The following is a 25504-nucleotide window of genomic DNA, read 5'->3' on the forward strand; positions in this document are numbered from 1 at the left end:
AAAGAAGGGATAAAAATTGGAAGTAGTTTCAACTATAGATTCTTTTACTCTGATCCCGATTTTACCAGATATACCCACCCTGACCAGCATTTTAGTTTGAAGAGTTCAGCTGCCTTCTGAGCTGGGTTTACTTTCTCACAGTTTACACGTTAAATCTCTCCAGCTCCTGTTTTTTCACACATGATCATCAGTGGCCCTGTGTTGTCTCACAGGTGAATCTCCTGAATTCCTGGAAGCTATTTTCACTTATTGGCGAGGACTTGGGGAGGAGGAAAGGTGTAAGGGATAGGCGAAAGTAGTGAGAGAAATGCCAGAGCAGGACTAAATGAGAAAAAGGAAACACGTTTAATTAGTGTTTTCTGTAAAACTTTACAAATGTACAGCATAGTGCAAAAACGCAGTCTCAGCACGTCACCTTCAAGTGAAATTAACAATGTAAAAAGCCAAGGAACACAAGCTTGCTTCTTCACAGGAGTGGCTCTCAAATCCTGTTGTTCCTCTCTCGCCATCAAGCTCCAATCTCACATTTATAGTAGAGCAAAAAGCCTAAAGAAAAACCCCAGAACCATCGGAGTGGCTACTCGCAGTGAGTGCAGCCTGCCGCTTGGCCCCGTACAAAAGCTGCAGCCTGAGGTGGTGTCAGCTGGCTGAGCTGCACCTTCGTCAACTTGCAAGTAGTTCTCCTAAGATGGCTCGTTTCTCAACCTCAACTAGACAATCCAGTAAGACACTGAAGCGTGTGCCGAACCTCAAGCATGTGACAGCCTTCCCAAAAATACAGGAAAACTACTCAGGAGCTTGACGTTAAACATGCGCTTAAATACCTTATTGGATCAATACATTCAGTGTTAACATTAAGGCAATCTAGCATACGAAGGTTCAGAGAAGTGTTGAACGAGGATGACATATGCTGTCGGGTGATAGGAAACCCCAGACAGTTTTCAGTTACCTCTGAGAAAAGTAAACAGAGCGCAACTCACTGGCTTTCCATCGCTGGAAATGACAACATACAGTGGCAAATGGGCTGATCTAGGCAAACTTTCTAAGCACAAATCTGTCAAAAAGGAAAACCTTGTCCGTGATACACTCGAGCACATCATCTAAATACCAGGCTAAGTCTAAATACATCATCTAGATACCAGGGGACTGCCAGAATTTTCCCTTAGTCCTGAACATGAAAACGGTGGCTGGAATTAATTCAGAAGCGCTTACAGCCTCGCTCCTGCAAAGGCTGTGCCACCAAGGTGGTGACAGAGCTCCCAGCACACAGTAATTAGCTGGGGAAAAATGTGCTCAAAAGCGAATGTTTCTGAACTAACACATCTGTTCACATATTGATAAATGGATGGAGGAAAGGGCTGTGACAGGAAGGTCCATTTAAAACATGCTCATCTTGTTACGGAGAATTTGAGCCTGTGTTCATCTGATTGATTGACGATATTTTGGGGTGGATGCTGCTTGACCATTCAAGATGCTCAGAAATTCAGTTGAGAACGAAGAATCGCCATGGCAATGAAAGTGGGCAGAGCATTTCTTCAAATGATACTGGCACGGCTTACGCCGCCCTGTCTAAGCCCTTGGGAGGCCTGAGTTAGCTGAATTTCCTGCGTCTGTCTTACGGTGTTTGGGTAGCTTTCCTAAGGAAAAGCAACTCAATTAGAGGATACTGAGATAAATAATACATACTCATTAGAACTACAGCATAAAAAACAAAGCTCTGCTTTGTTGAGAAACTCAGTTGTCAGAAACCACATGGAAGAGAAAGATTAATTCAACCTTTGGAGGCTGGTCTCAGATGCACAAAGGACAGAGGAAAAAAATAGTGGGACATGGTGGACTAACCCTTCTGCCTCTCTCCTACACTGAGCAGCTGAGAGTCCTTCTAAAAAGGGGATCCAATCAATTAAACTGGTTCATCAGATGGTATACGTCCAACAGGCACATCTTCAGGGGAAATAGAACAGGTCAAGGCCAAGGAAAAAAGTCATTGGACTGGACAGGAAATACTTAGCCAGCACCACAACCCAGACCGCGCTCCCTTAGTCCTCTTTGCACACGGAAAATTCTGTGGGCAGAAAAGTCTATCCTTTTTTTCCCTTTTTTTTTTTTTTTAAGTACGGGGTGCCCTGCCTTTATGTTAGGGAAAATAGACTGGGTGGGGGGTGGGGGGGGTGGGGGGGGGTGGGGAATCCCAAACAACAAACCCTCTTGACTCAGCATGGGATGTTTTGGGGTCTGTGATGGTCTGTAGCTCCCCTAGGAGCCAGTGGTCACTCGGAAAATGACCTTCTGCACACCCTGAGAGGTCTTCATTTTCCTACTCATCCTAGGAGGAAAAGGGAGAGGCACAAATACATCAAAACCAGAAAATGGATAAAAGAATATTTTTAGAGCATTGACTGGCATAGAACTATTTTCCTATTTAAAAACCAGCATCCAGAAGGGTCAGGCATCTTAGCTAATCTGTGCTGCCCCAATAAAATCCAGCAGTTTGCTGTTGCAGACACTAGTCAGGATCACTTTATTTTATGAAGTCCCTGATGTACTTAAATTTTACTAGAAGATTTGAAATTGCTAAAAGCATTTTCAAGGAAAAAAAAAATCCTGCCAAGTTCTCACTCCCCATGGGAGCAAGCACCAGAAGCAGTATTTTGTTTTCAAACTGTTATCCCGGGCAAACACTGAAATCCAGGTGCAGGGGGGGTAAATGCAACAGCTACTGACCGTTTCCATCTACTCAAAGGGCACAAAAAGAAGCTCTCTTGTGGATTTCTGAGTCACTTTTGTTTCTTTACATTCAAACCTGTGGATGCTTGGGTGGGTAGGAAGGAGATGATGTTTCTTGGAAGCTAAATCACTGGTTGTTGTCAGTTGAAGAGCTCAGGTTTAATGGGATATCCCCTTGGACACCCACAGAGGACAGGTAGGAAGCCAGATTTTCAGATGGAACGTAAAGCGATGAACTTTCAGGCAAGCTGATGACGTCATTTCCAAAGATTGACTGGCGATCAATGAGGAACTGCTGGGTGCTTTCAAGAATGACGTCTTTCCCTAGGAATGCAAATGGACAAGAGAAAACTCAGGTGTCTGGAAGGCAAGTTGCTAGACTTTAGGCAAGTAGAAATGAAAAGTGGCAAATCCCCACTGTAACAGGAGGTAAGGGGCCTCACTCCAGGTGAAAAATGCTTGGAAACACTTGAGTCAAACGTGGACTCACTTAAAAGCCCATCCAAATCGATGGGAATGTCTGCAGGTTGCCAAGCTGGATTCTGCCTGAACGCTGAGGTGCCTCACAAGAAGTGAAGGAGGCGTGACCAAATGTTTGGAGACACTGAGAAATAGCTAAGAGCAGTTTCTCCTCTCCTTCCCTCAAGAACTGTCTTTTTTGCTCATCTTTTCAGGTGACATCTCTCAGTTGCCCCATTATTCCAGCATCGCACCACTGCATGGACCAGGAAGGTTTTGCAAACAGGGGATGCTCCTCTTGTGCCGTTCAGCTCCAGCCTGCTTAAGAATTCTCTCCAGCGTAGCTGGGCTTTTCATGCCTTTGATGCTCACACAAGATGCTGAGCTTAAGGTGGAAGCTGGGAGTCCTTGAGCAACACACAATACACCAAAACTCTGGGGTGGGCTCAGGTGGTTACCACACCAAACTAAGGCTCACAAAAGCTTCTCTTTCAAGTCTATCCCAGCTGAATACACACAAAAATAATAATATATAACTATTCCAAAACCAGGAAAACACTCCTAGATTCATAGCTAAGATAAATGACACGCTGTCATTGAGTCAGTGAGTGGGAGAAGATCAGCTGGGCAGTTTCCTTGAGGTCTGGTAGAAGGTCTGGGGAAACTGAGACATAACGTTTGCCTCTGGCTGCTAGCACCCAACAGGTCCTGGAGAAACTGAGACATCACCTTTGCCACCTGCTAGCTGCCACCGGGTCACCTCCTCTGCAGCAGGAGCCGGAAGAGACACAGAACCTGTACAGTTCTTACCACCCCTACCCACCTAGATCCCCACATGGCTTTTGGGTGGCGATGAATAGGCAGAGAAGACGGTGGAGACACCGATAGATATGATGTGGCCCCAAGCAGAAACAAAGGGAGTTTGATGGCATTTAAACCTCTGTGTATGCCTCATACTTTTCCCACTGTTTAGCAACTAGCTTAGCAGTTGTGGAAACACTGCTGACTGACAGCCCTGAAAATAAAATAACAAACGTGTTTTGCTCCCTCAAAGTGGCAAATGGTCCAGACGTTGCATCTAGCTTCTGATGGATGTGTTTAACACCTTCATTACATCCCCGTTCCCCAGTGCGGAAGGGATGCTGGCGCTCCTACCTGGGCAGGCGTTGTTAAACGGTGGGTTGAACACTTTTGAGGACAGCTCAGTTGCATTCTTCTCCAGATCCACTGTGAGTCGCTGCATCTTGATGCAAAAATATAAACTACAATGTACAATTATACAAAGACAGGGGAGCTTGTTAGAACTAGGCCGCTTCTGCAGATCAGTGCTTCATCAATGCTGCACAACATCCACCAGTAACGCAAGCGATCCTCCCTGCCCTGCCTCTCCTCCCAGCCTCACCTGCACTTTGCTAAATAACCAAAAGCAGGTGCTTAAGGGCAGATATGCCTGAAGGAGCGAGCTAAGGCAGATGTAAAACCCTGTTAGTGCTGGCTAATACTGTGCGAAGCCCACCTCACATGAGGAATCCAGGCTAATGTCACCGTGGCTGTCCCTGCCCCGCTACCGCTCAAAGCCAACCCACAGCCCTCTGCTTTCTGCAACAAATACGAAAGGAGTTTTCTTTCCATTTGCCTTATGACTGTCTTTAAATTAAAACTAGCTTTTGCTTGCGTAGTGCTTTTAGGTGCAGAGTTGCTGCTGGTTATTACTTGTAGGCTTCTCTGTGCTCATGACTTTCTGTAGGATGAACAAGCCTAAGGGTACGGAACGAAGGGAGGGAAATTCAGGGGACTCGGGGACTGGACTAATGAACACCACAGCCTCCCCCTTGGCCTTTTCTCTCGTGCAATCCTCTTTAAAAGAGACTGCCCCTTGCTTCCAAGACTTGCTAATGTTACTTGTCCCTTCAGACGTTCTTCTTCCTAATACTCAGGAAGTGGAATTAGCTAGTAAATTCAAAATTACTAAACTAAAATCTAAGGAGGGATAGTGATATCCTGAAGTAGGCTTAGAGACCTTCCACACTTCATTAGAAGAGATTACACTTTTGTTTGTGCATCTGCAGAGATGGCAAAATCATCTAAGTCTTTTTCTGACATGGCTGGCAGCCAGGCTCTGAAAATTCACCATCACACATTTGCTTCACTGTTCATTAAATCACTATATGCATTTCAGAAATGTCTGTGCCGATGTCAATTCCAAATGAATACTGCCAAACAATTTCTCCTTGTTTCTTCTGCACAGGTATGCATGAACCTTTATTCTAATTGCATTGTGGTTTTACTGCTCCAGGGATGGCTGCACTTTATAAAGGCATATTTATGAAATACGAGCTTTGGCACAAAGATACTTTATGCATCTATGGTTATTAGTATGACATGACATTCATGCTAAGAGAAATTTTAGAGTGGCCAGCTTCAACTAAAGACTCCAGGACACCAACAGATCTCTAAACACTCTATGGCTGAGTGGAGAAGACAGTCAAGAGTGGAAGATAACACTCTCTGCCTGCCCTTAGGAGTTATGTACTTGCTGTGCTTTACGGCACTCTCCCCTCTGGCTATCAACTAACTAAGCATTCTTCAGTTAAGCACAAGCTCTGCTTCATAATTATATTATTATTATCATTATCATCATCATATCTCAGAAATAGACATCTCTTACCGGGGACAGACTGGCTTCCATTTCAGTCAAATTCCACTCACTCAAAGATAAATTGGGATTAAAGACCTGTTGGGAGAAGAATACGATTAGGGCTCTGAAAGGTGCAATGGCTCGAGATACTCATATCCTCAGCTCTTTGCCTTGGCTGTCTGCTGGCCCATGGCAACTTCTGCCCATGCCTGCGCTGCTCCGATGTGTTCAGTGAAGCTGCAGCAAAGGCTGGTGTGTGTCGCTTTGCAGCACAGCCAGAAGAGCAGGGGCTGAGCTGTGGGCACTTGTGCTGACCTGCCTGCCAGTGGATACTGCTGTTGCCCAGTGCCACAGTCATGTCGTAAGCCACAGCAGCTGTTTGTGTCACTGCACATGCAAGTCAAAGCCCTTTTTTGCTGCTTTCGGGTCCTAGGACACTTCCAGGTTCATACGGGTTTTTTAAAAGTATTCCAGAACAGGGTGGCAGAGGGCAGATTAGTGCTGCATCAGTGCCTTGATGGCAATTTCTTGAGAAGTCTGAGCAGCCTGGGAAAAGGAGCTGTTGACCTGGGGCACAGTTTTATGATTCATTCTCACTCTCGTGAGGTTCAGTTGCAGAGAGAGAGAAGTGTGTCAGTAACAGGAAAACATCTCCTAATGAGAAATAAGAAACAGAAACCAACCGAGTAAGTAATAGAGCAGGCTATTAGAAAAGCTTTCTGGAAAGTCAAAATCAATCACGGACAGTCTGGAACTGGCTTTAAGATTGATTTTTTAAAATGATTTTTCATTCCTGTTTGTCCATGCAATCTTACCACATGCCTGCACCTGAAGCACCTCCTCAAGGGAGCATATCTTTGACATATAGATTCTTTTCTTAGGTACAGAATTACATGATTATTGGCAAAAACCTTTCATATGCTAGGTACAGAATTACATGATTATTGGCAAAAACCTTTCATATGCTAACGATATGTACAAGGAGAGAGAGTGCAAAAGGGAGAAATAAACAAACCTTCTGCACATATACTTAAGAAAAAGGCCACCACCCACTTCTAAAGAAAAACTACCTGAGAACTGCAGGCAGATAAATATCTCAGCAGAGAGAGAATTTGGCATCGGCTACGCTTCCCAGAAAGTGAGGAACAGGGGAAAGCAGTAGAGCTAAACACAATGCAGGAGCATCTAAGATGCAGAATATGCAGAAAATAAACTAGCCCAGCCAAAGCAATTACCAAACTAGCTAGAGAGCCATATTAAACCTATTTTATGTATATGCGTTAGGTCTCCTGTTGATGTCTTTACCAAATGCACTGTGTTTTGTGCTCCTAGAAGTTCAAATGTGCATGTTTTCAGAAGAGGTGTAAAAAAGCATCACTGAAAGTCTGAGATCTTGCCAGTTCTTATGAAAAAGTCAAAACAGAGCCATGGCTCTACGGGCAGCATGGGACAGACCAAGTGCCACGCAAGAAGAAGCAGGCGTGAGCCTGCCACTCACATCCAAGAGGCTGGCAGGCTCCAGGCCGTACTGCTGGCTCCGCAGCAGCAGCTGCAGCCCTTCCAAGCTCCAGTCGGTGCCCTCCAAGGGGTCTGAAATATCTGTTCTGAGAAAAGACAAGGGGAAATAGGGCCACAAATGAGACTTTCATGGATACAGACAGAAAGCAGGACTGAGCAGCCTTCCAACGTGAGGTTTACGCTTACATCCCGTTTTGAAAACCAGAAGTCCACTGTCAGCCTTGGGTTTATGCACTTGGTTTAATCCCAAAGTACAACCCAGCAGAGCACACAGGGGATGGAGCTGATGACAAAACAAGTGAGACTACTCCTCTCCTGTTTGGTTTGGGGGTGGGTAGTCTCTGCACATCTCCTCAAGACTGGGAAAATTAAAGCTTTCCTTAGAAGAAATCCTTCTAGAGAGGCACTGGGGATCCAGAACAGGCTGTATTCCCACCCTCTGGGGTCCAAGATGGCTGGATTACTATTAACTAATGGTTTTTAAAGGAGTGACTTTTGCCCGCAGGCTGCATTTATCAGAGGCATTCAGCTAAAGCAGCAACTGTGAGTCCCTGCTGTGCTTAATCCCCATAAAAGCTACCAAAATTTTTCTTAAAATCCAGAGTCTTAAAAGAAGGATGATTTTTCTTCTAGTAAAATGTTTTTAAGTAGCCAGTGGGTTCAGAAGGAGGAATTTGATTCTCTTTAAGGACCCAAAGGAAAATAGAAGCCTTTCTGCTAATGTTATTGCGTGTTTTGGGTGCCCCACCCCCAGGCTGCAGTTGCCATCAAGAATGAAATGTGCACTTCACCAACAAGCACGCCGCAGCCACGCTTTCCTCCTGCTGGTGACGTCTGCCGTACACTCGCCCATGACATCGGTGCTTGTTGGGATCTCAGTCTCAGACCACGGCTCCAAAAATGCCCAAACCCAGGTAGCCCTGTGGCTGAGCCCAATGACACTGTGCTGACCCCCCTGGTGAGAGGACATCATCCTCTGGGTGACTGTCACAGGCAGGATACTTGTGACAGTCTTCAGAATAATGAAACTTCCACCCCTCTGTAGAAGACTGCAGTGAACAGAACCTCCCAACTCCCCATCATCCCCTTGAGTGACCTCGCTTGCTATTTCATGATCTTAAAACATGATTTTCTACCCTTTCACAAAGCCTTGCTTTGGACCGACCAGCATTTTACTGAGCTGCTCTGGCTCGAGACAAGCACAGCAATGAAGCGAAGTTGCACGGGTTTTCACTTTTAATCAGAGATGGGGAAGCTGGGATCTCTTGCAGTGTCAGCTCCCTGGTGCTGGGCATCCACAGAGCCCCTACCCCTGTGAACCATCTCCTGGGCTTCAAGGGTCCTCTAAGGAGGTGCCCCAGGTACAGGAGGGAGCTCACCAGGCTGCGATGGGTGACGTTGCCCCTGGCTGATGGGAAGAGATGCCCCTCGCCCCCCTCACCTGTCCAGCAATGCCCTTCTGCCTCTTCTCTCGGAGGGTTGGGAGGTCCCCGGTGGGGCTGCAGCACAGCTCCCTTTGCCTTCCAAAACAGACTGAACCATGGCCACCGGCAGCACGGGGGGCTCGGAGCAAGCCCGGCAGCCTGGCAGGGGCACGTCTGGCTCAGCGGTGGCTTTCACTCCGGGGCTGACCGGCTCTTCCTTGATCAGCATGAGGCACTTCTCCCTGTAGCAGAGACAGGACTTAGCACCACACGCGCATCTGCTCCGCAAAGGCCTCACGCTAGCGCGAAGGGCAATAGCACAAGGGCTTGCTTCTGCTTCCCATCAAACTGCCCCACAGGGTCTTTCCATTCCCCTACGCTGGCCAAAGAAACCAGCAACCCTGTTTTCTTTTCAGAAAGCTCCAGAAGCATGCTCAGCTGGGGTAGCTTCAGTCACTCCGTCAGTCATAGCTGTAATGAACTTGCCCCATTCGACTGTTTTGCAAATACAGAAAACACACTTCCACATGTCAGTTGTTCCTCAGATGAGTGTTAGGCTTGAGACAGGTTAAAGGGTCACCCGGCTGTGACAGGAAAGTCTCTGCCCTCGGGACAGGGATGGGATGGGTAAAACCTTCCCGTGCAGGAGTTAGGTCTGGACCAGCGAGCACTCTAGAGATCCCAATGGCACAGGTCAGGATGCTGTGGCCCTGCAGGATTTGGAACGGAAGCTACCAAGTCCTGACAGTCCCAGCCAGGTGTTTCACTTATTTGGAAGGAGAGGTTTGCCTTTTTCCAGTGGGAGAGGCACTCCACATTATTCCTAGACAGACATATGACATCGAAATTTTGAATAGTAGGATTTTGCATGTAAAAATCTACTTAAAGGAGATTTTAGAGCTCCCTGTGAACCTGCACAACCGGAGCCAAAGTGACAAAGGCAGGTAGGCACAGGGCACGGAAAGCCACACTGAAAAATATTATCTTACAACACTTCCAGACTAGCTTTGCTGGAAGACAACACGAGTGCGTCACACACAGGGGATGGTAGGGGCCACTATGACGTTCCTCTCAGATCAGCTCCTCATTGTGTGAATCCTAAACTCCCACCAGAAGCTCACGTTGATTTAGGAAGTACCACAGCCCTGAGCTCCTTCGGGCTGTGGCTGGCTCAGCTTCTCAAATCATGCAGACACAGCAGAGATCAGAGGCCACCAGATGGCACTCAGTAATTAGTAGAAATAAGCAACTTATCTTGAAGGTTATATTCAAATTTTTCTGCTTTAGAAATGGCTTCCTGGGCTGTTTTTTAATCTGGAGCACTTAAGGTGCTTCTAGCTAATTTTATGGCTATGGTTTCAATTATGAGGCAGATTTACAGTCAATTTCTAGAATGTAACTGCTTTGCCTCTGTGCCTGAGAAACTCTTTCCATGATTCATCTGTCTACTTACTTTCCACTGACATAGTTGTAGCTACTCTGCTACTAGCCCTAAATACCGTGCATGTCTGTGGCAGGAAGAGATAAGCTTTGCAATATCTCTGCATTCAGTTCTTCAGTTACTGGGACCTTTTCACAGAAAAGTTGTCAAACATCGGAAGTTGTTGTGATGCAACCTTTCTGTTCTCATTAGCAGAAAGATGTACATTTTGATTCTGTTTCTTCTTTGTCAAAGCCGAAAGGAAACTTTCTTCCTCTCTCAACAAACCAAACAAGTGCCAGTATCTCATTATTTGATAAAAGTCTGAGACAGCCCCTGTCTTGAGAACAAAACATAAAAAACCCATGGAATACTTCTCAAAGAGGGGAGTGGAAGTTCTCAGCATGAAACTCATGACTTTGTTTCAGCAGTTATGCTGTTGTTATCCCTCTCTAATTCTAAAAATCTGACTCACATTGCAAACTGGAGAAAAAAAGATATTCCAGCCCACCATCTTTACAGAGATTTGCAAATCAGACAGAAGCTTGGGTGGAATTACAGCCAGGAAAAACTATTTTGAAGTTATGTGTGTCCATACCCAGCTCTCCCTGGGTTTAATCACAAACAGGTTTACCTGTCATTTTCAGGAGGGGACTGCATATTTATTATGTTGGAAGGTGATGCTTCAGTAACATCCGATATGATGGGTCCTCCAGCAATTGCAGGGCTGTTTAAGCAAGAAGCAGGTTCTGTCGATGGCTAAGAGGAAAGCAAAAATCATATGGATTTATCTTTCTGAGGCCCAGAACAAGTCCAATGCCCTTTCTGAGATAGTTCTGGTTTATTTACTGTGCCCTTGAGTCTTCCTGGTACAGAAACCAAGAAAGCTTTTACCTGCTACGCAATATTATAATTTTCTCTGGTCTTTCCACTCACCACGCAGAGGTGCAGGTGTAAAATAAGCACTCTGACTGAAGCATCAGCTACCGAGAAGTTTTATCATGTCCAACATTTTGCCTAGACTGCTCAGCTTCCTCTGGATCCCACACAGCCCAGCAGGGGACTACGGGTCTCTCATGCCAGCTCGAGTATTTTAACTGCACGACATCATGCGTCTGGCGCTGCTTTAGGGGCTTAGGGTAGCGGGCATCCCTCACCAACTGCAAAGGTCTGGCTCTGGTCAGAAAGATCATAGTACCCCCTTCTAGAACGTACTTCTTCCTCTCTGCCTTTGAGGTGAGCCAGGCTGGGGTAAGAGCACGGAGGGTTTGGTGTGCGGGGTCTGCCCTCCAGCCCACAGCCGCCCACGCGAACTCGGCAGCATGAGCGCACGCGTGCACCCACCCCTCCCAGAGACAGGGGAGCCGAAGAAATAACAAATGTCACTCAGCTTTGCAAACTCTTCTTTGCTGCCAAACTCTTGCCAAACTCCTTACTCTATAATCTGTATCATTGCTTCAAACGTTTTTCCACCCTGGCCGAAGAAAGCCCACAAAGCTCAGAGGCGGGCACAAACCTACCGACTGTATGAAATAGGGGTCGTGGAGGGGGTCCGCGGACAAATGCCGGCTGAACTTGGACACTTGTGGAGCTGAGATCCCGTTGTCAAGCATCAGAGGTCTGTGAAGACAAACAGGTCTGTTTTCCCAGCACATACTGACCGGTTCCTGGATGTTCATACAGGAAACATCTCTCAGCCAAGGGCTCTTTTCCCCTGGGTACTCTGTCCTTCCTCAGCTGTAACGTGCTTTCTCGTCCAGTCTTATGGACAAGGAAGAAAAACAACAGTTTTGGAGGAGGTCGCTGTTAAAAAAAGGGCCTTTGCTGTATAAAGAGGGACGATCTAGGTTTTCCAGATCTTATTTGAAATATGCAAGTAAAATAACCAATGCATATTTTGAGTTTAACAAATTCAATTCATACTTTCTTCTAATCGCTCGTGTTTTCAAGCTCTTGGCTGGATCCTCAGCTTGTTTAACCTGGAGGTAGCCACGCTGCAATTATTAGTGCAGTATTGGGAGACAGTGCAATACTGGGAATCTGGCCTCAGCACCAGGTCCCACATGCTCAGAGCCTCTCTGGCACAACCACCTCTGTCCATATCCCTGCCCAAAGGGAACCCCTGCCACCCAGCACCTAAGTAATAAAACGGAGGAAGACACAAAGCGGAGCAGAGCCTAAACTCATTGTATACAGGCTTTTGAGAAAGGACTGACAGGCTTTTACAGATGGTCACTGAGAAGAAGCAGCAGGTCTGTGTGCTGGGTCCTGTAGCAGGAGTGCTTTATGCTTAGTAAATGAAACCAAGAGAAAATGAGAAGGAGCCTCAAAACGGCATTGCCTTTCCACCAGGAAACTCCCTGGATGGCAGGCCTTGGTTTTGTAATACGGTCCCAGAGAAGCTGGGAACTTCCTGCACACCCACTATCGTTATGCTGTGATGATCCTATAAAACCGCCTAGCAAATCTCTCTTCTCCTCCCACTGTCCCGCAGTCATGAAAAGCATCCTCAGTGTTCATCTGGCGACAGGCACCAGGGAGAGCCAACAGTTTTTTCCACGGTAAGGTCTAACAGCCTCGACAGAAGATAATTCCTAGCTCCCTTCATCCTACAGGTGCTGGAGCTGGATATGTTGGTAGAAATTATAGGTTTGCTCAGACTCCAGTTAGATCCTGCAGTGAAGGGTATGCATGATACAGCAGGACCCAGTGACCATGGCGCCTGAGATTGCAGTGCTGCCTAACAGCTTGGTTAACAGCCGTTTTTCTGTTCTATGACATTAACTATAGACACAGAGTAAAAAAGGACATTGGAATCGCCCTGACATGGACCTTGTCATGGCATAATCTACCCTTCAGTACACACTGAGAAATCACAGCCAGCCCAATAGTTATGAATTTATACATGTCCAGCGTTCTGCTCCAGCAGTCACAAATGAACATCCCCATCCAACATTTCTTATCGAGGTAACTTTGGCGTCTAACTCATCTAACAGCCTCCCGGGGCAGACGTGCCTGTGCGACCTACAGACCTGCCCATGCTGTCCAAACCCACCCAGAGCCCCCCGCCAGCACTGGGGTTTAAACAAAAAAACCTGGGGTTTAAAAAAACGTTAGAGGTGCAGACACAGACACGAGGGCTGGGGCTCCTCAAAGGCAGCCCTGTGTGTTTCTAAGGAAGCAGAAACTCAAACTAACATGCACGGCACTGTGCAAATTGCAGCCGGGCTGTACCAGTGTGATCCCTCTTCATAAGGAGGTCGATACGGTTGCTGTGCAGATAGTTCTGTGCTCTTTCAGCACAGTTTCTCACTAATTATTTGATTTTTTTCAAAAAGCAACAGTCTAAACAACATTTTTTGGGCTGCAAAGCTTTTATAGGAGAGGCATGACCCTGACCATGGAAATGAGAGATCAGATCTGGCACCTCATCTCTCTGCTTCCCCACTCTGCTGGAGGAAAATTCCCCCACTCGTGAACCTCAGTGACCCGGAGCAGCAGACATCTTCCCCTTGAGCCTTCTTCTTTGCTACCGTTCTCCTTGCGGTGTTTTTCCCTTCCAAAAGGCTCAGCAGTGGGGCAGGCAGAGGTAAGCATGCCCAGCTGCTTCTACAGGTTACGGGCTCCTTCCTTCAGTCCTGTGTTTCCTTCACAAGCCTCACAAGAGGAGTCAGCCAAGGACAAGGACACTTTAAAGAAAATCAACTCCCTGGCGCAGCCATTCTTGGGAAGGCTGGCTCCTTGTTCTGAGGGCACGGGGAAGCTTCTGAGTTGCCAAAGGCCACAAGGTAACACAGGTGGGAACTGGAGGCAGGTCCCTGCCCTCATCCTGAGCCACAAAGGCAAATCCCTCTTGGTAGCCCCTCTGGCCTCTTTAGATCACAAGCACCACAGGGCAAGAAATGCACGGCTGCTCTCCTGGAAGGCACTAAGCTTCCTGATTCAGGCTCCTCTCACTTGCCTTGAAAGGCTCATTGATGACTTTAAAGATACCCCTAAGCTAAAAATCTTTCTCCGCCTTCCTCTCGGTAAGTCCTGCAGGCTACACATGCCACCAAACCTGTGTTGGATACACACCGCATGCGGTGGCTGCAGGTCCAACTAAAGACGTCTGTGCCAGCCCTCCTCCTGCTGATGCTAAGTGGGAAGACTGGAAGGTGTGGGACTGGTGGGGTCCTGCCCTTTACCCTCCCACTAGTTAGCATTCCCATCTCCCATCGCGCGCTCCGTGTTCCCCAAATAAAGGTCACAAGCTGACACGGTGCTTCTCTAAAGACCACTGAATGGGGCATGTCAGCAGGTCTGACTCGGCAGTTCAGCCCATTCATTTCCCATCACCATGGTGCCCTGGTCCGGTGACCGCCCGCCCGGGCGAGCTGAGCTTGTGCTTTTAGTGAGGGGGCAGCATTATGCACCCGTGAGCGTGTGCGCACCACACAAGGGCACTTACAGCTTCCTCTTTATCCCAGCGCCGCCGGGGCTTGATTGGAGCTGGCCGAACAGAAACTGAATCAGCTGTCAGGAGAGATCAAAATCCGGTGTTAATCAGCAGAGTGATTCAGCACTCCCTGCCCTCGCAGCCATTTTGCTCTCACGCGTTCCTCCCTCCCACCACCACCCCGAAGCTGGGAGCGGCCACGAAATCAGGGAGCCAAACTGCCTGGGCCGTCGGAGCCAGAAACAGGACTAAACCCCCAAGGACCCAGGTGACCCGCCTGGCTTTCAAGAAATGCAGCTGGGTGCCTGCTTCGTGCAAAGGCCATGGGATGCACGTGCTCAGCCTTGCTCGCTCCGCTTCTCCGCCTGCAGGACTCCAGCTAGCCCTCTGAAACCCAGGGATCTGCCTGTGAAGCAATGCATGCAAGCATCCCTAGGCCTGGAGTTGGACTTGGCCTCTGTAAAAGTCTTGAGAGACCTTTGAAAGAGGCTTTTATAAAGCCTGACAAAGATTTTGCAAGGGAAGGAGACCAACTCCCAGGGGAGCCCCCGGCTGGAGGGCTTAACTCTCTCAGTGGAGCTTGTCAGCCCTGTGAAATGCGGTGTTGATGTAACAGGGCACTGAAAAGGGTGCAGCATGGCTTTGGAGAGCATCACTTAGCAACGTATTCCCAGGTCAGCTCGAGCCCAATGCTCTGCTTAGACCTCCAGACAAAGGGAGCATTATTATCCTTATATATCACAGCTGTCTCATACTTGTTGCCCAACATAACAAAACAGAGTTGCATAAATGCCTCTACAATGAGCGGTGGGGCTGCTGCAGCCTCAGAGCTGGAGGAAGGCTTGATAGCCTCGTGCGTTTCTATCCAGTCCTATGACTGTGCTGCCATGTGAGGGTCAGAACGTGGCTCTCGGGGACTGGGAAATGTGACGGGCTCAGTCACGTCAGCACCAGCTGGGAATCACTGGAGAGGCCTTTTCCAGTACTGGTTATGCTAGATTTTAAGGCAGCCACCTGCTCCTTCAGTCTACAAGGCTGTACAGCAATTCCTCAACCGCACCAGTATCACCAGAAAACGTAACGGTAGCTGGAGGTGCCACTGGGGAAAGGCTGGCCCGTTCTGCTGCCTGCAGGCTCCTCTCTTGTAGAGAGGAAAGAGGAAAGTTTTGGGAAGGCCAAAGGCACCGGTACAACCAGAACACAGCTCATACGGGGCAACTAGTGAGAGTAGTGCTCTCTTGCTCAGGACTTTGGCAGAACAGTGGTTTCTAACGTCACAGCAAGGACTGGCAGGGTAATTAAAATCTTTCACTCCAGGGCATCATCTGTGCTTTGTTAAGGACCACTTTCCATAGGACACATAAGAGCATCACACCATTTCAGAGAGAGGGAAAATAAATGTACTGTGATATCAGAGTATGGAGAAGATTATGGGACAAGGGGGAGAAAAAAACAAAAAACCCCAACCAAAACAGAGGAGGATATATACCATGCAGCACAAGTGAGTTTGGAGTTTATGTGAGCCACTACCTTGTTGATCACTTTCTGTTGCTGGGAGTGGTTCTGCCGGAGAGAAACAACTTCCCGCCAAAGAACTTCATTTTGCCTGAAAGCAAAACAGAAACTTTCCATGAGCACAGAAGCTGCCCAGCAGCCCGGGGTGCTGCCGGGAGCCTGCCTCGCTTTGCTCTGTTTGAGTGTCCCAAACGGGGTCACACAACTGATTTCCTTAGTTTTCCTTTGACCTCAACAGAGCTAGAGACCAGAGCATGGAGGAAAAACAAATAAAGAGAAACCGAGATGTACAGAGGAGAGTAATAAGAGGACACGTGTGGTTAGTTTTCATGGAAAATCGGGGCCAAACGCAGAGTTTCAGCAAGGCCTGCTTGAATGATCACCAAGACTGGTGGTGCCAAGCAAGCCCAGCCTCTCCACAACTGCCCTCAGCACCACTGAAGACCCAGAGATCCTAGGGACAGAGATCCTGTGTATCCTGCCTGCTGAACCTCATACACGTGGTGGCACAAAGGCACCTTTGGGAGTGACTAGAGCAGCTAAAGGGATGTTTCTGCATCCAAGAGCCTTCAGCTAGGAGGACTGTAATGATTTTATTAGTGGGAGTCACTGATTTCATCCAGCACAGACCTGGGGCCAGCTTGCAATGGCACAGAACGTATTTATGTTCTGTCTGCGAATGCAGCACACGGGTGCTTTACAGGCTTCCTTGAACAGTCAGTGCCAGAAAGTGGGGTGGGGAGATTTACTGTGCTGCTTCCAAAGCTGGATGCCAGCCAAGCCCATGCTGCAAAACATTTTTGCCAGTCAGTTTATCTCAAGAGGATACAGATGTACCAAAACCCACAGGCCAGCAAAACCTACCACGCAGGTGAAATTTATAGATCCTGCTGGTTTTTTCATCTTTCTAGCACATATTGATGCTAGAACTGGGAAGATAGAGCCCAGGGCTTGAAAGAGCAGAGTAGCAGCCCTAGTGCAGCGGCTTGTACAGCAGGAATCTCTGCAGTGAACGTTCCGTGTGGGTACCAACAGGATTTCCAGCAAAGCAGCAACCTTGGTCTGACAGGGAGTTATGCCCTGATGGTTCCTCCCTGGTGTAAATTTCTTAGCATGGTTTCAGCCTGGGATTTCTGGTCTGTCTTAGTTTAGAAAAACTATTATTTTCATCTGTTGCATGCAATTTTGCCTTTTGCCAGATGGAGGAAGGGAGCAAGGAAATCAAAAGGGAGAATAAAGTAAAACCAAGGTCAAACCAGCGATGCTGGAATTCCTTAAAAATTAAATAAGATACAAGCCTAGAAACTCTTTCATTGCCACTGTACCTAGATGTCATGGTGTGATTTCATGCGCTGGACTCTATGACCCTTATGGGTCCCTTCAGACCTGAGATATTCTATGATTCTATGTGGGAGTCATTTAAAATCGAGGGAAGACAATATTTATCTGTTGCGCATAAGGTGCTGGGCTGGAATGAACTTCCACCGTACGTGGTGTTCTCCCAATGCCCAGGATGCCAGTGTTGTCTGGTGGTGCATGAACAGCAGCTTTCATCATAAAAGAAGGTTTGGGGTCTTTTTGATTATTCAAGTGCTCCTTAAACAAAGTTCTCTGTAAAGTTCAAAATTTTGGAGGGAAATAAAAAACTCTCCGCGTACACGATTTATAAAACCATATCCCTTCACTAAATTCCTAGTGCTCATGCCTGACTCAAAAGATTCCAGAGCCTCCGACAGCTGGAGGTTGGGCAGCCACATGCCAGCAACATCTCATCTGCTTGGTTTGCTCTTACACAACAATTTTGGCCACGTCAGAAGACACAGCCTTCAGAGAGACATGTCCATGGACTAAACGCTACAGTGCTTCCCACGTTCTTATATATTTCAGGCCAGTCATATATTTTGGAGGTGGAGGCGGAGGAGGAGAGGTATTTTGTTTGTATTTTTAATAGCTGGAGTGGACACCACTGTATTTCTGCCAAGGACTCTTCTATGTGTAAGAGTTAGATTTATACCACCAGTTCTGCCTGGAGGAAATAGATATCTGATTAAAGTCCCCAAGTTATACACATATTTCCTACACAGGCTCCTCTGCGCTTTCCTCGTCTGTAAAGGGAAAACACGTATGAAGAGAGTACGTCTGCCTTTCACCAAAGACAGAGAGCCTGAGCGTTAATTCATATCTTGTAGATCATCGGGTCTGCATAGAAATCCTACACGTTATTGTCTCCACAGAGCCAGCCCCTGGCCCCCCACGCATCCCTGGGAGGGAGATGTGTGAGGCTTCTCCTTCCAAACGTTCCCCCAGAACAAGCGCTCTAGAGAAGCAAACACCCACAAGAAGCAGCCTGAGTAGGATTCAACTCACTGCTTCATGTCCTGCACTTGACACTCCATGTTCTCCTGCTGACTCCTCAGTATCTGTACCTCGTATAGCAACCTGCTGAGGTCCTCCTGGCGCATCTTGGTCTCCTCACTTTTCACTACTGACACCTGAGGAAGAAAAAAAATCAAAGGTGGATTTTTACCAACACAAGAAGGACCACAGATGGATGGAGCCGTTGCTGTGGCTCAGGTGCAGGGCTTCCACCAGCCCAGCTCTGATGGGCTGAAATACCAGGACAGGCAACATGCACAAGAGTCTGAGCTATCCTTAGGGTATTCTTGCAAAGGCCAGAAGGATAAAACAAAGCAAAAAGCAGGACACACCCCTTCATGCAGAGGGTCTGTTGCCAGCAGAACATTCTCCACCAGAGTGGAGACTTGGTTTGAATCAGCTTGGAGGGGAAAAAAAGGAGGGGGGGGGGGGCGAAAGCATTTTGAGGACCAGGGAGGAATTGAAGTAGGTTGTTTGATTAAATCTTTCTACGTTAACTACAGAGAGACCCAATCCCAGCCTCACGTTTTACAGGGATGAGCCTGAGGTAATGCTTCAAATTGACATATTACATGTGGATTTCCAGAAGGCTTTTGCTGAAGTTCCTTTTCTGAAGTTGCTACGCTAACTCCGTAAGAGAACAGCCCTTTTGGGGCATCACTAAGAGGGTAAAGACAGCAAAGAGAGGGCAGGAGGGGGTTCTGTCTCCTGCAAGAGCAGGAGATGACTGTTGGGGACCCCGCGGGAGTTATGCTGTGCTCATCTAGAAGAGTGGGGACAGGTTCAAAAGCAGAGTGGTGCGAAGCCAGCCTGGCCGCGCAGCGCTGCACCAAGGCCACGCGGTGCTGAGCGGCGCAGCAACAAAACACGGGCAAAACTCTTGATGGAAGCCAAGCCCCGCACACCAAGGACCCCCGCCCCAAGTGTCTGGGTGTATGGAGAGGACAGGAACCAGACCACAGGGAGATCTTGGAGTCACACCGAGGAGCCTGTAGTGCAGGGGTCTGTGAGCAAGCAAGCAGCTTGGGATCACCAAGAAAGGAATACAGCTGCGGTGGAAACCCGCATGATGCCCATGGAGTTGCTGTCCTGGTCAGTCTGCACCCCCCCCCCAAAAAAAAAAAAAAAGAGATGTGGGAGGGTTAGAAAAGCCCAGGGCAGAGAGCCAGGGTGGCAGGCAGGGACAGGCCTGGGGGGACACGAGGTGTCTCCTGCACGAGGCACCCGAGGGATGGGCAGCAAGCCTTCACTGCTTCTCGCCTAGCACAAGGGCCAGGGAAACAAATTAAATAAAGACACAACAGCCTTCAGGCAACATCCCACACAGACCACCAGGGAAGTCGTGGGGATATATTCTGGCAGGGATATTTTGAAAAAGCATCACGCAGTCTCTCCACACCAGTGGTGTGGAACCTTCTGGAACAGGGGTCTGCCCACTCCCGCCTCCCTGGCTGGCAGGTGCCCCCCATCCAGCACCCGCTCACCTTCCTCTTGATGTGCTCCAGGAGGTGCTCATGGCCCTGCAGGAAGCAGAGGTGCTGGAACTCGGTGTCATCTCGCTCAGGCTTGACAAGACCCCCCTGCTCGATGTTCACCACCTTCCTGAAGCCATCTGCACGGAGAGGGCGGGGGTGAAGACCCCAGACCCAAGTCTTCCTCCCACCTCCCACACTTCGGAACACATTTCTGTTCACTCCCCACCTCGTCTTTTGGAGCTGTTCTGGTGCTCAAGGCAGAGCTGTGCCCCCTCCTTGCTGCTGGGCATGCTTCTGAGACAGATCTCGGGGAAATCTGCATGGGGGAGAGCCCTGTGCACCCCTGGCAGCCTCGCAGGCAAGCCCCCAGGCTCCCAGCTCTGCCAGGAGCTGAGCTGCCCGCTCCCACCGAACCTCTGCTTTGACTTGCAAGCCAAAGGAACTCGGGGGGAGGCTTTTCCAAGGCACAGACCAGCGTCAGGTGCCACTTTGGGGAAAAAAGAGTCACGTTCACATTTGGGAATCTACTTGGAGTATTTCTCTGAAGTCCTGAAAGGTTTCTAAACTGAATCTAAAGACAGGCTACAATTTACAATAGCGCTACTGTGAAGTTAAATCGCAAAGGTAAAACTTAGCTGAGGAACTTTGAACAAACTCAGAAAAGAATCATCTTTGATACAGTGGTAGTCTAGATGTGGCTGAAACTACACCTAAACCTCCTTAAAGGGTGAAAATGTCTGGTCAGCAAGGCAGGGCTTGCAGGGAGAAGTACTGCCCATTCTCCAGCCGCCCATACGGTGAGACTGGTAAGCTCCGGGGATGCTGCCCGTGCAAGCAGCAGCTTCCGAGGGAGTCATGGTATCAGGCTGCTGGGAAAAGCCCCATGTAGAATAAAATGGAAAAGAAATAATAATACGTCATCAAATCAATGCAGGAGAAGCTGAAAACCTGTTAGCTGAAATTTCTTAGCTCATCTTACAATGTAATCTAACCGAAATTCATGCTGGAACCTAAGGTCAATGCAAATCGCTCCCCTGGGATCGCAGAGGCGAGTCCCCTTTGGCAAAGTGAGTAACGCCACAAGACCGCACAGCTGTGCGAGATCTCGGCTCTTCTGCCCGCAGCTCCCCTGCATGCCTGCTGGCCCCGCCGCGCTCACCGCCGCTGCCTCGGCGGCACTTACACATGTTCAGCTGCCGGACGAAACTGGCCATGTTGTTGTGTTTGAAGTACTTGGGCAGCACCTCTTTGGCAAAGCGCCCTTGGTCGAAGACATGGAAGCTGGTGCCATTCTGCAAAGGAGAGAAGGACAGCAGCGAAGTCAGGGGAGCATCCCCGACCAGGAGAGGGGCCCAGGAGGAGGCGATTCCCTGAGTCCTGCCACGCGGGAAGTCGTGCTGCCTGAATTGCCACCTTGAAGCTGAGAAGAGCGACAACAGCCTTCAATGACAGATGTCATGAATCCATTCCATTCTGGCCCAGTCACTCCTCTATGACTACAGTTCTGATCTTCTGCTAAGCTTTGCCACTGCTTAGTTGAGAGCCTCGGGTGTGAGAAAGAAACTACAGACACCTGCATCCCAATAGCCTGTGATCACCTCCCCTTGCATGGACCTCACAGGAAGACTGGTGTCTGAAGCAGTTCCTGGAAAGTGGGAATTGCCATTACAACCGCCCGATCTGCTTGTGTAAGTCTAACTCCAACCCATCTGCTCCAGAGTGCAGCAGTCCTGGACGGAGCGCTGCCTGGAGTCGTGTCACAAGAAACACAGCAAGGCAAGGAAGCAAATCATCTCTGAAGGCATTGCACTGACCCAGAAGCTCTACGTGCCTTCTCTCGATTATTTTTGTAAGTACACAGCCGCAAGGGCAACCCGCAAAACGCTGACAGTCATGCTCCACAGCCCGTGCTAGCAACATGCACGCTGACCAGCTAACGCATCCATTTCTGGGGTTGCATTGCCAGGATCCACCACTGCAGAGCAACGCGAAGTGCCCGGGCTTGCTGGCACAGGGCCACCGCAGGCCACGTGCTCTCCCTTGCCCTGTGCCGGGCAGCGCTGAAGCTGCCCTGAAACATTTTGCAAACAGCAAACCCTTTCAAGGGACGGAAGAACTGGCAATTAATTTGCATCTCTAACCCCCACTTAGGAACAACTTTTTCTAAGTCTCAAGCCTCAACAACCTCGGTGTCTCCAGGACATGGGGACAGACAGGAACCACCCTAAATCCTCTCTCTGCTCCGGCTGGGCGGGCAGCACGGGGAATTTGGAAGGATGGAGAATTGTGATTTCAGACCTGGAGTTTGAGGCACAGGTGGCATTTTTGTACACCTGCAGAGAATGGCATCCAGGGGCTCGCACTGGCTTTGCCTGTGGAGACAGAGATGCAAAGAGCTACCTGGGGACCCCCCCAGCTGCACAGCCACAGCTCCCCACAGCTTTATGGAGGGCCAGGCAAGATGCGGAGACCTATGCCAGTGCAAAGACAACAGCAGATATTAGGGATTCACCAAGCTCAGCTGCAGCTGAGTTTCAAGGGACAGCTAGCTAAAGGCACCGGGGTCTGCATGGCACTGGCAGGGAGGGCTCCGAGACCCGAGAGCACAGCTAGGGGCATCCTCCTGCTTGTTCAGCGCTACTACCGCAGTCAAGTGGGGGCGTCAGCCTGGGGGGTGTTTCACAGCGGACTGGGCTTTCATAGGGGAGGACGGCGTTTTGCAAGGGCTCAGTCTCTGCGTGCAGCGAGAGCGTAACAGCCATGGAGGGTCCCACCACGCACCCCTCACAGGCTCTGTAGCTGCATGGGTGCACTCAGGGCTGCCTGCAAGTTCCTAAAACAGGGAGAGTAATCAGGAACATGAGAAAGCTCAGTGACTAATGAGGGGCCGGTGTGTGCCTGCCCATGGCCAGAAAGCCACCAGCCGGCAAACCCTGCCACTCTACTCCTTGCCACTACATTTCCCAGTTCCCTCCTCGTTTGTCAGCTTTAACAATTAACCCTGCGTGCCCATGAACACATGACTTTGGAGCTTTGGAGGGGACAAGGAGTGTTCTTGCTCCTCGTTCCCTGCTGCGAACACCGGCTGTGTTTGCCTCGACAGTGCCCTTTGACTGCCACTGGGGCCTTTCCGATTGCTCCTTACGCCGTGCAGCAGGAGAACGGGCTGACCAAGCCCTTCGGAGATTCACTAATAACCTGGAGTTATCCTCACAGACTGTGCTTGCAGAGGTGACATAGGGACCAGGGCTTCCCAACACCAAAACGGCTGCCCTGGGGCAAAGCTGGGTTGCCCTGCTCGCCCAGGGCTCCCTCTGTGTCCCAGGCTGGTACGCTCGCTGGATGTGAAATGAGAAGCACAAGGGGTTTGTGTACCTGAACGTCTCCTTACGGCCTCTCTTGCGAGGCCATTCCTTTGGATTCGGCGCTGCAGTGTTCCCAGATGCTGGCACAGCCAAAAGGGTCCCTACAGACACAGGGGACGTTGGAGCTGCTGCGTGTCCGCCGCTGAAGGGGGTGTGTGCCAGTTGGTGGCTTGCCTGTCTTACCTCACAAGCTGGGAGAAGCTTTGGAAGTCTCCCCTGCCCATGGCAAAGTTGACTCTGCAGCACGTCAGTCTTGGCAGGTGCCTTGACTCTTTTTGGCAGACCCCGTGGTGACAGACCCTGTGCCCTGCTCAGGCAAGCTACCCCAGGGATTTGCTAGTTCTTCCTACCTGCATCTTCCATTTTAAAAATCCGTTTAATCACTTCTTGTCCAATCTACTGTGGACACAGACAGACTTTTCCTTCCCACCTTACAACAGCCTTCAGTGTATTTATAAACCATTACCACGTTTCATAGGCCCTTGAAGGTCCTATTTTCTAAGAGTTCTGATTACATCCAGAAATCTTAGGCTTGCACACAATTTCTCAGCTCCTGATGGATAGAAGAGGATGAACATGGGAAACATGGGAACACGCAACATGAGAAACTTAGACATCCAAAAGCCTTACCAAAACTTCCCAAGAACATAGCTGTAGCCTGAGTTAGGGTGCAGGGAAGCAGAGCACAGTGGTGGTAGGCAGTCGAAAATAACCATGGGGTGAGTGTAAGAGAGAGCGGACTGCTTATGCATTTTATAAAACCCTTCCTAGATTGAAAGCCTGGATTTAAAGCACACCCCACCAGAACCTGGTGGTTCTCAGAGGACGGCCATGCAATACCAACATCAGAAAGCAACCATCACCTTGGATAAGAATGCAGCTCAAATCCTACCTCCAGTTTTGAATGAAACCTCTGCTGGACACAAATGCAGGGCAGAAAGGCTGCTTTAGACTTCCCCCCCCCCCCCCCCCCCCCCTCTAAATCTGCTTTTGCTATAGAATCTTGATTTTGGAGAACAAGTTTATGCATACAACTTATCTGATAACTCCCTGCGAAAGACAAATCACACTATTTGTAGCAAAACTCGGGTCAGAAGCACAATGTAGTATCAAAATGCTGTAGGAGGGGGACAAATAAATCATTTGAATTCTCTGATTGCCTCAGTGACAAATAAGAAGCCAAAGCAAAGCAATCTATCCCTACGGAGCTGCACAGACAACAGATACACACACCACCATGATCATCACACAGAATCGTTGAAAAATCGAGTAAAGCTCTTCCAAAATGTGATTCTGAGTGCCAGCTCGAGATCTCTTTAAATTATAGGTTTTAGCCTGAGGTCTGCATGCCATTTATCAGCTGCCTTCTCCCAATATGTGAAATAATATAAACAGCAGTGGAATTTTTTAAGAGCTTTGCACCTTTTCTAGGAGATTTCAGGGAACTGCCGATTCAAGCAAGGTGAAAATCCTCTCTCTTCAAGAGTCTGGATTTTTAGAAGATTCGACATTAGACACCCTTTAAGATGCTTCAAGTGAACTGTGGAAATATTGCTATTAAAGCACTCCCAATCCACTCATCCCTTTGAAACAGAAAAGCCACAGCATTGAAGATAAATAATATTAAGTACATCCAAAAGGCCCCCAACAAACTCTGAGCCCTTTCACCTTCCTGGTTAGCTGGCCAGCATTTCCAAACCAAAGGTGCTGTGCACCGCGGTACTGAGGCCTCGCACTCGGGTTTTTCCCGGTGTCGCCGGCACTGACACGCAGTAGCCATCGTACTTACAGTGCTCCAGCAGATGAGGTGGTTCGTTTCAGGATCTTCCACCAGCGTCCAGAGTTTGGTTAGGAAGGCTGGCACATTGCTGGAGTAGCCATCCATCACCAGAGAGCTGGGCGAATCCTGCATCGTTTTTCAGTGTCCTGGCTACACTAACCCCATCACTCTCGGCGTGCCTGCCTCCCTGCACGCGCCTGCCTCCGGCAGAGAATGAACCACGGAATTTTATCCCAGGCCAGTGGAAAGTAGGCTCCCAGGGAGTCACATCAGCAGTGCTGCTCACACTCTTAAAAACTCAGCACAATGCGATGGCATCACCAGCCCCGGAGAACAATACACAGAATGAAAATGCACTGCAGCCGATCT

General features: G+C 48.8%; 1 protein-coding gene across 1 annotated transcript; it reads right to left on the reverse strand.

Moving 5' to 3' along the window:
* Positions 1-2123: 2123 nt before the first annotated feature.
* On the reverse strand, positions 2124-25267 carry HSF4 (heat shock transcription factor 4). Its single transcript, XM_040615335.1, has 13 exons — positions 25145-25267; positions 21174-21282; positions 20000-20127; positions 18507-18631; positions 16155-16230; positions 14637-14701; positions 11707-11806; positions 10821-10945; positions 8784-9008; positions 7323-7428; positions 5855-5920; positions 4342-4429; positions 2124-3051 (listed from the first exon to the last, which is right to left on the reverse strand). Exons 1-13 carry the CDS (start codon positions 25265-25267, stop codon positions 2855-2857), a joined length of 1533 nt encoding a protein of 510 aa, XP_040471269.1. The 3' UTR covers positions 2124-2854.
* Between the last annotated feature and the right edge of the window lie 237 nt (positions 25268-25504).

Source organism: Falco naumanni, chromosome 15 (genome assembly GCF_017639655.2).
Source record: "Falco naumanni isolate bFalNau1 chromosome 15, bFalNau1.pat, whole genome shotgun sequence".
Classification (NCBI taxonomy): domain Eukaryota; kingdom Metazoa; phylum Chordata; class Aves; order Falconiformes; family Falconidae; genus Falco; species Falco naumanni.

What these genes read in the sequence shown, in the direction of transcription:
- HSF4 (XM_040615335.1), bottom strand. Translation starts at nt 25,267, where the DNA reads ATGCAGGATTCGCCCAGCTCTCTGGTGATGGATGGCTACTCCAGCAAT. An exon ending in CAAGTGCAGGACATGAAGCA is followed by an intron (nt 16,231 to 18,506) that starts GTGAGTTGAATC and finishes TTTTGCTTTCAG; the next exon opens with GCAAAATGAAGTTCTTTGGC. An exon ending in GCTGGGATAAAGAGGAAGCT is followed by an intron (nt 11,807 to 14,636) that starts GTAAGTGCCCTT and finishes TTGTCTTCACAG; the next exon opens with ACCTCTGATGCTTGACAACG.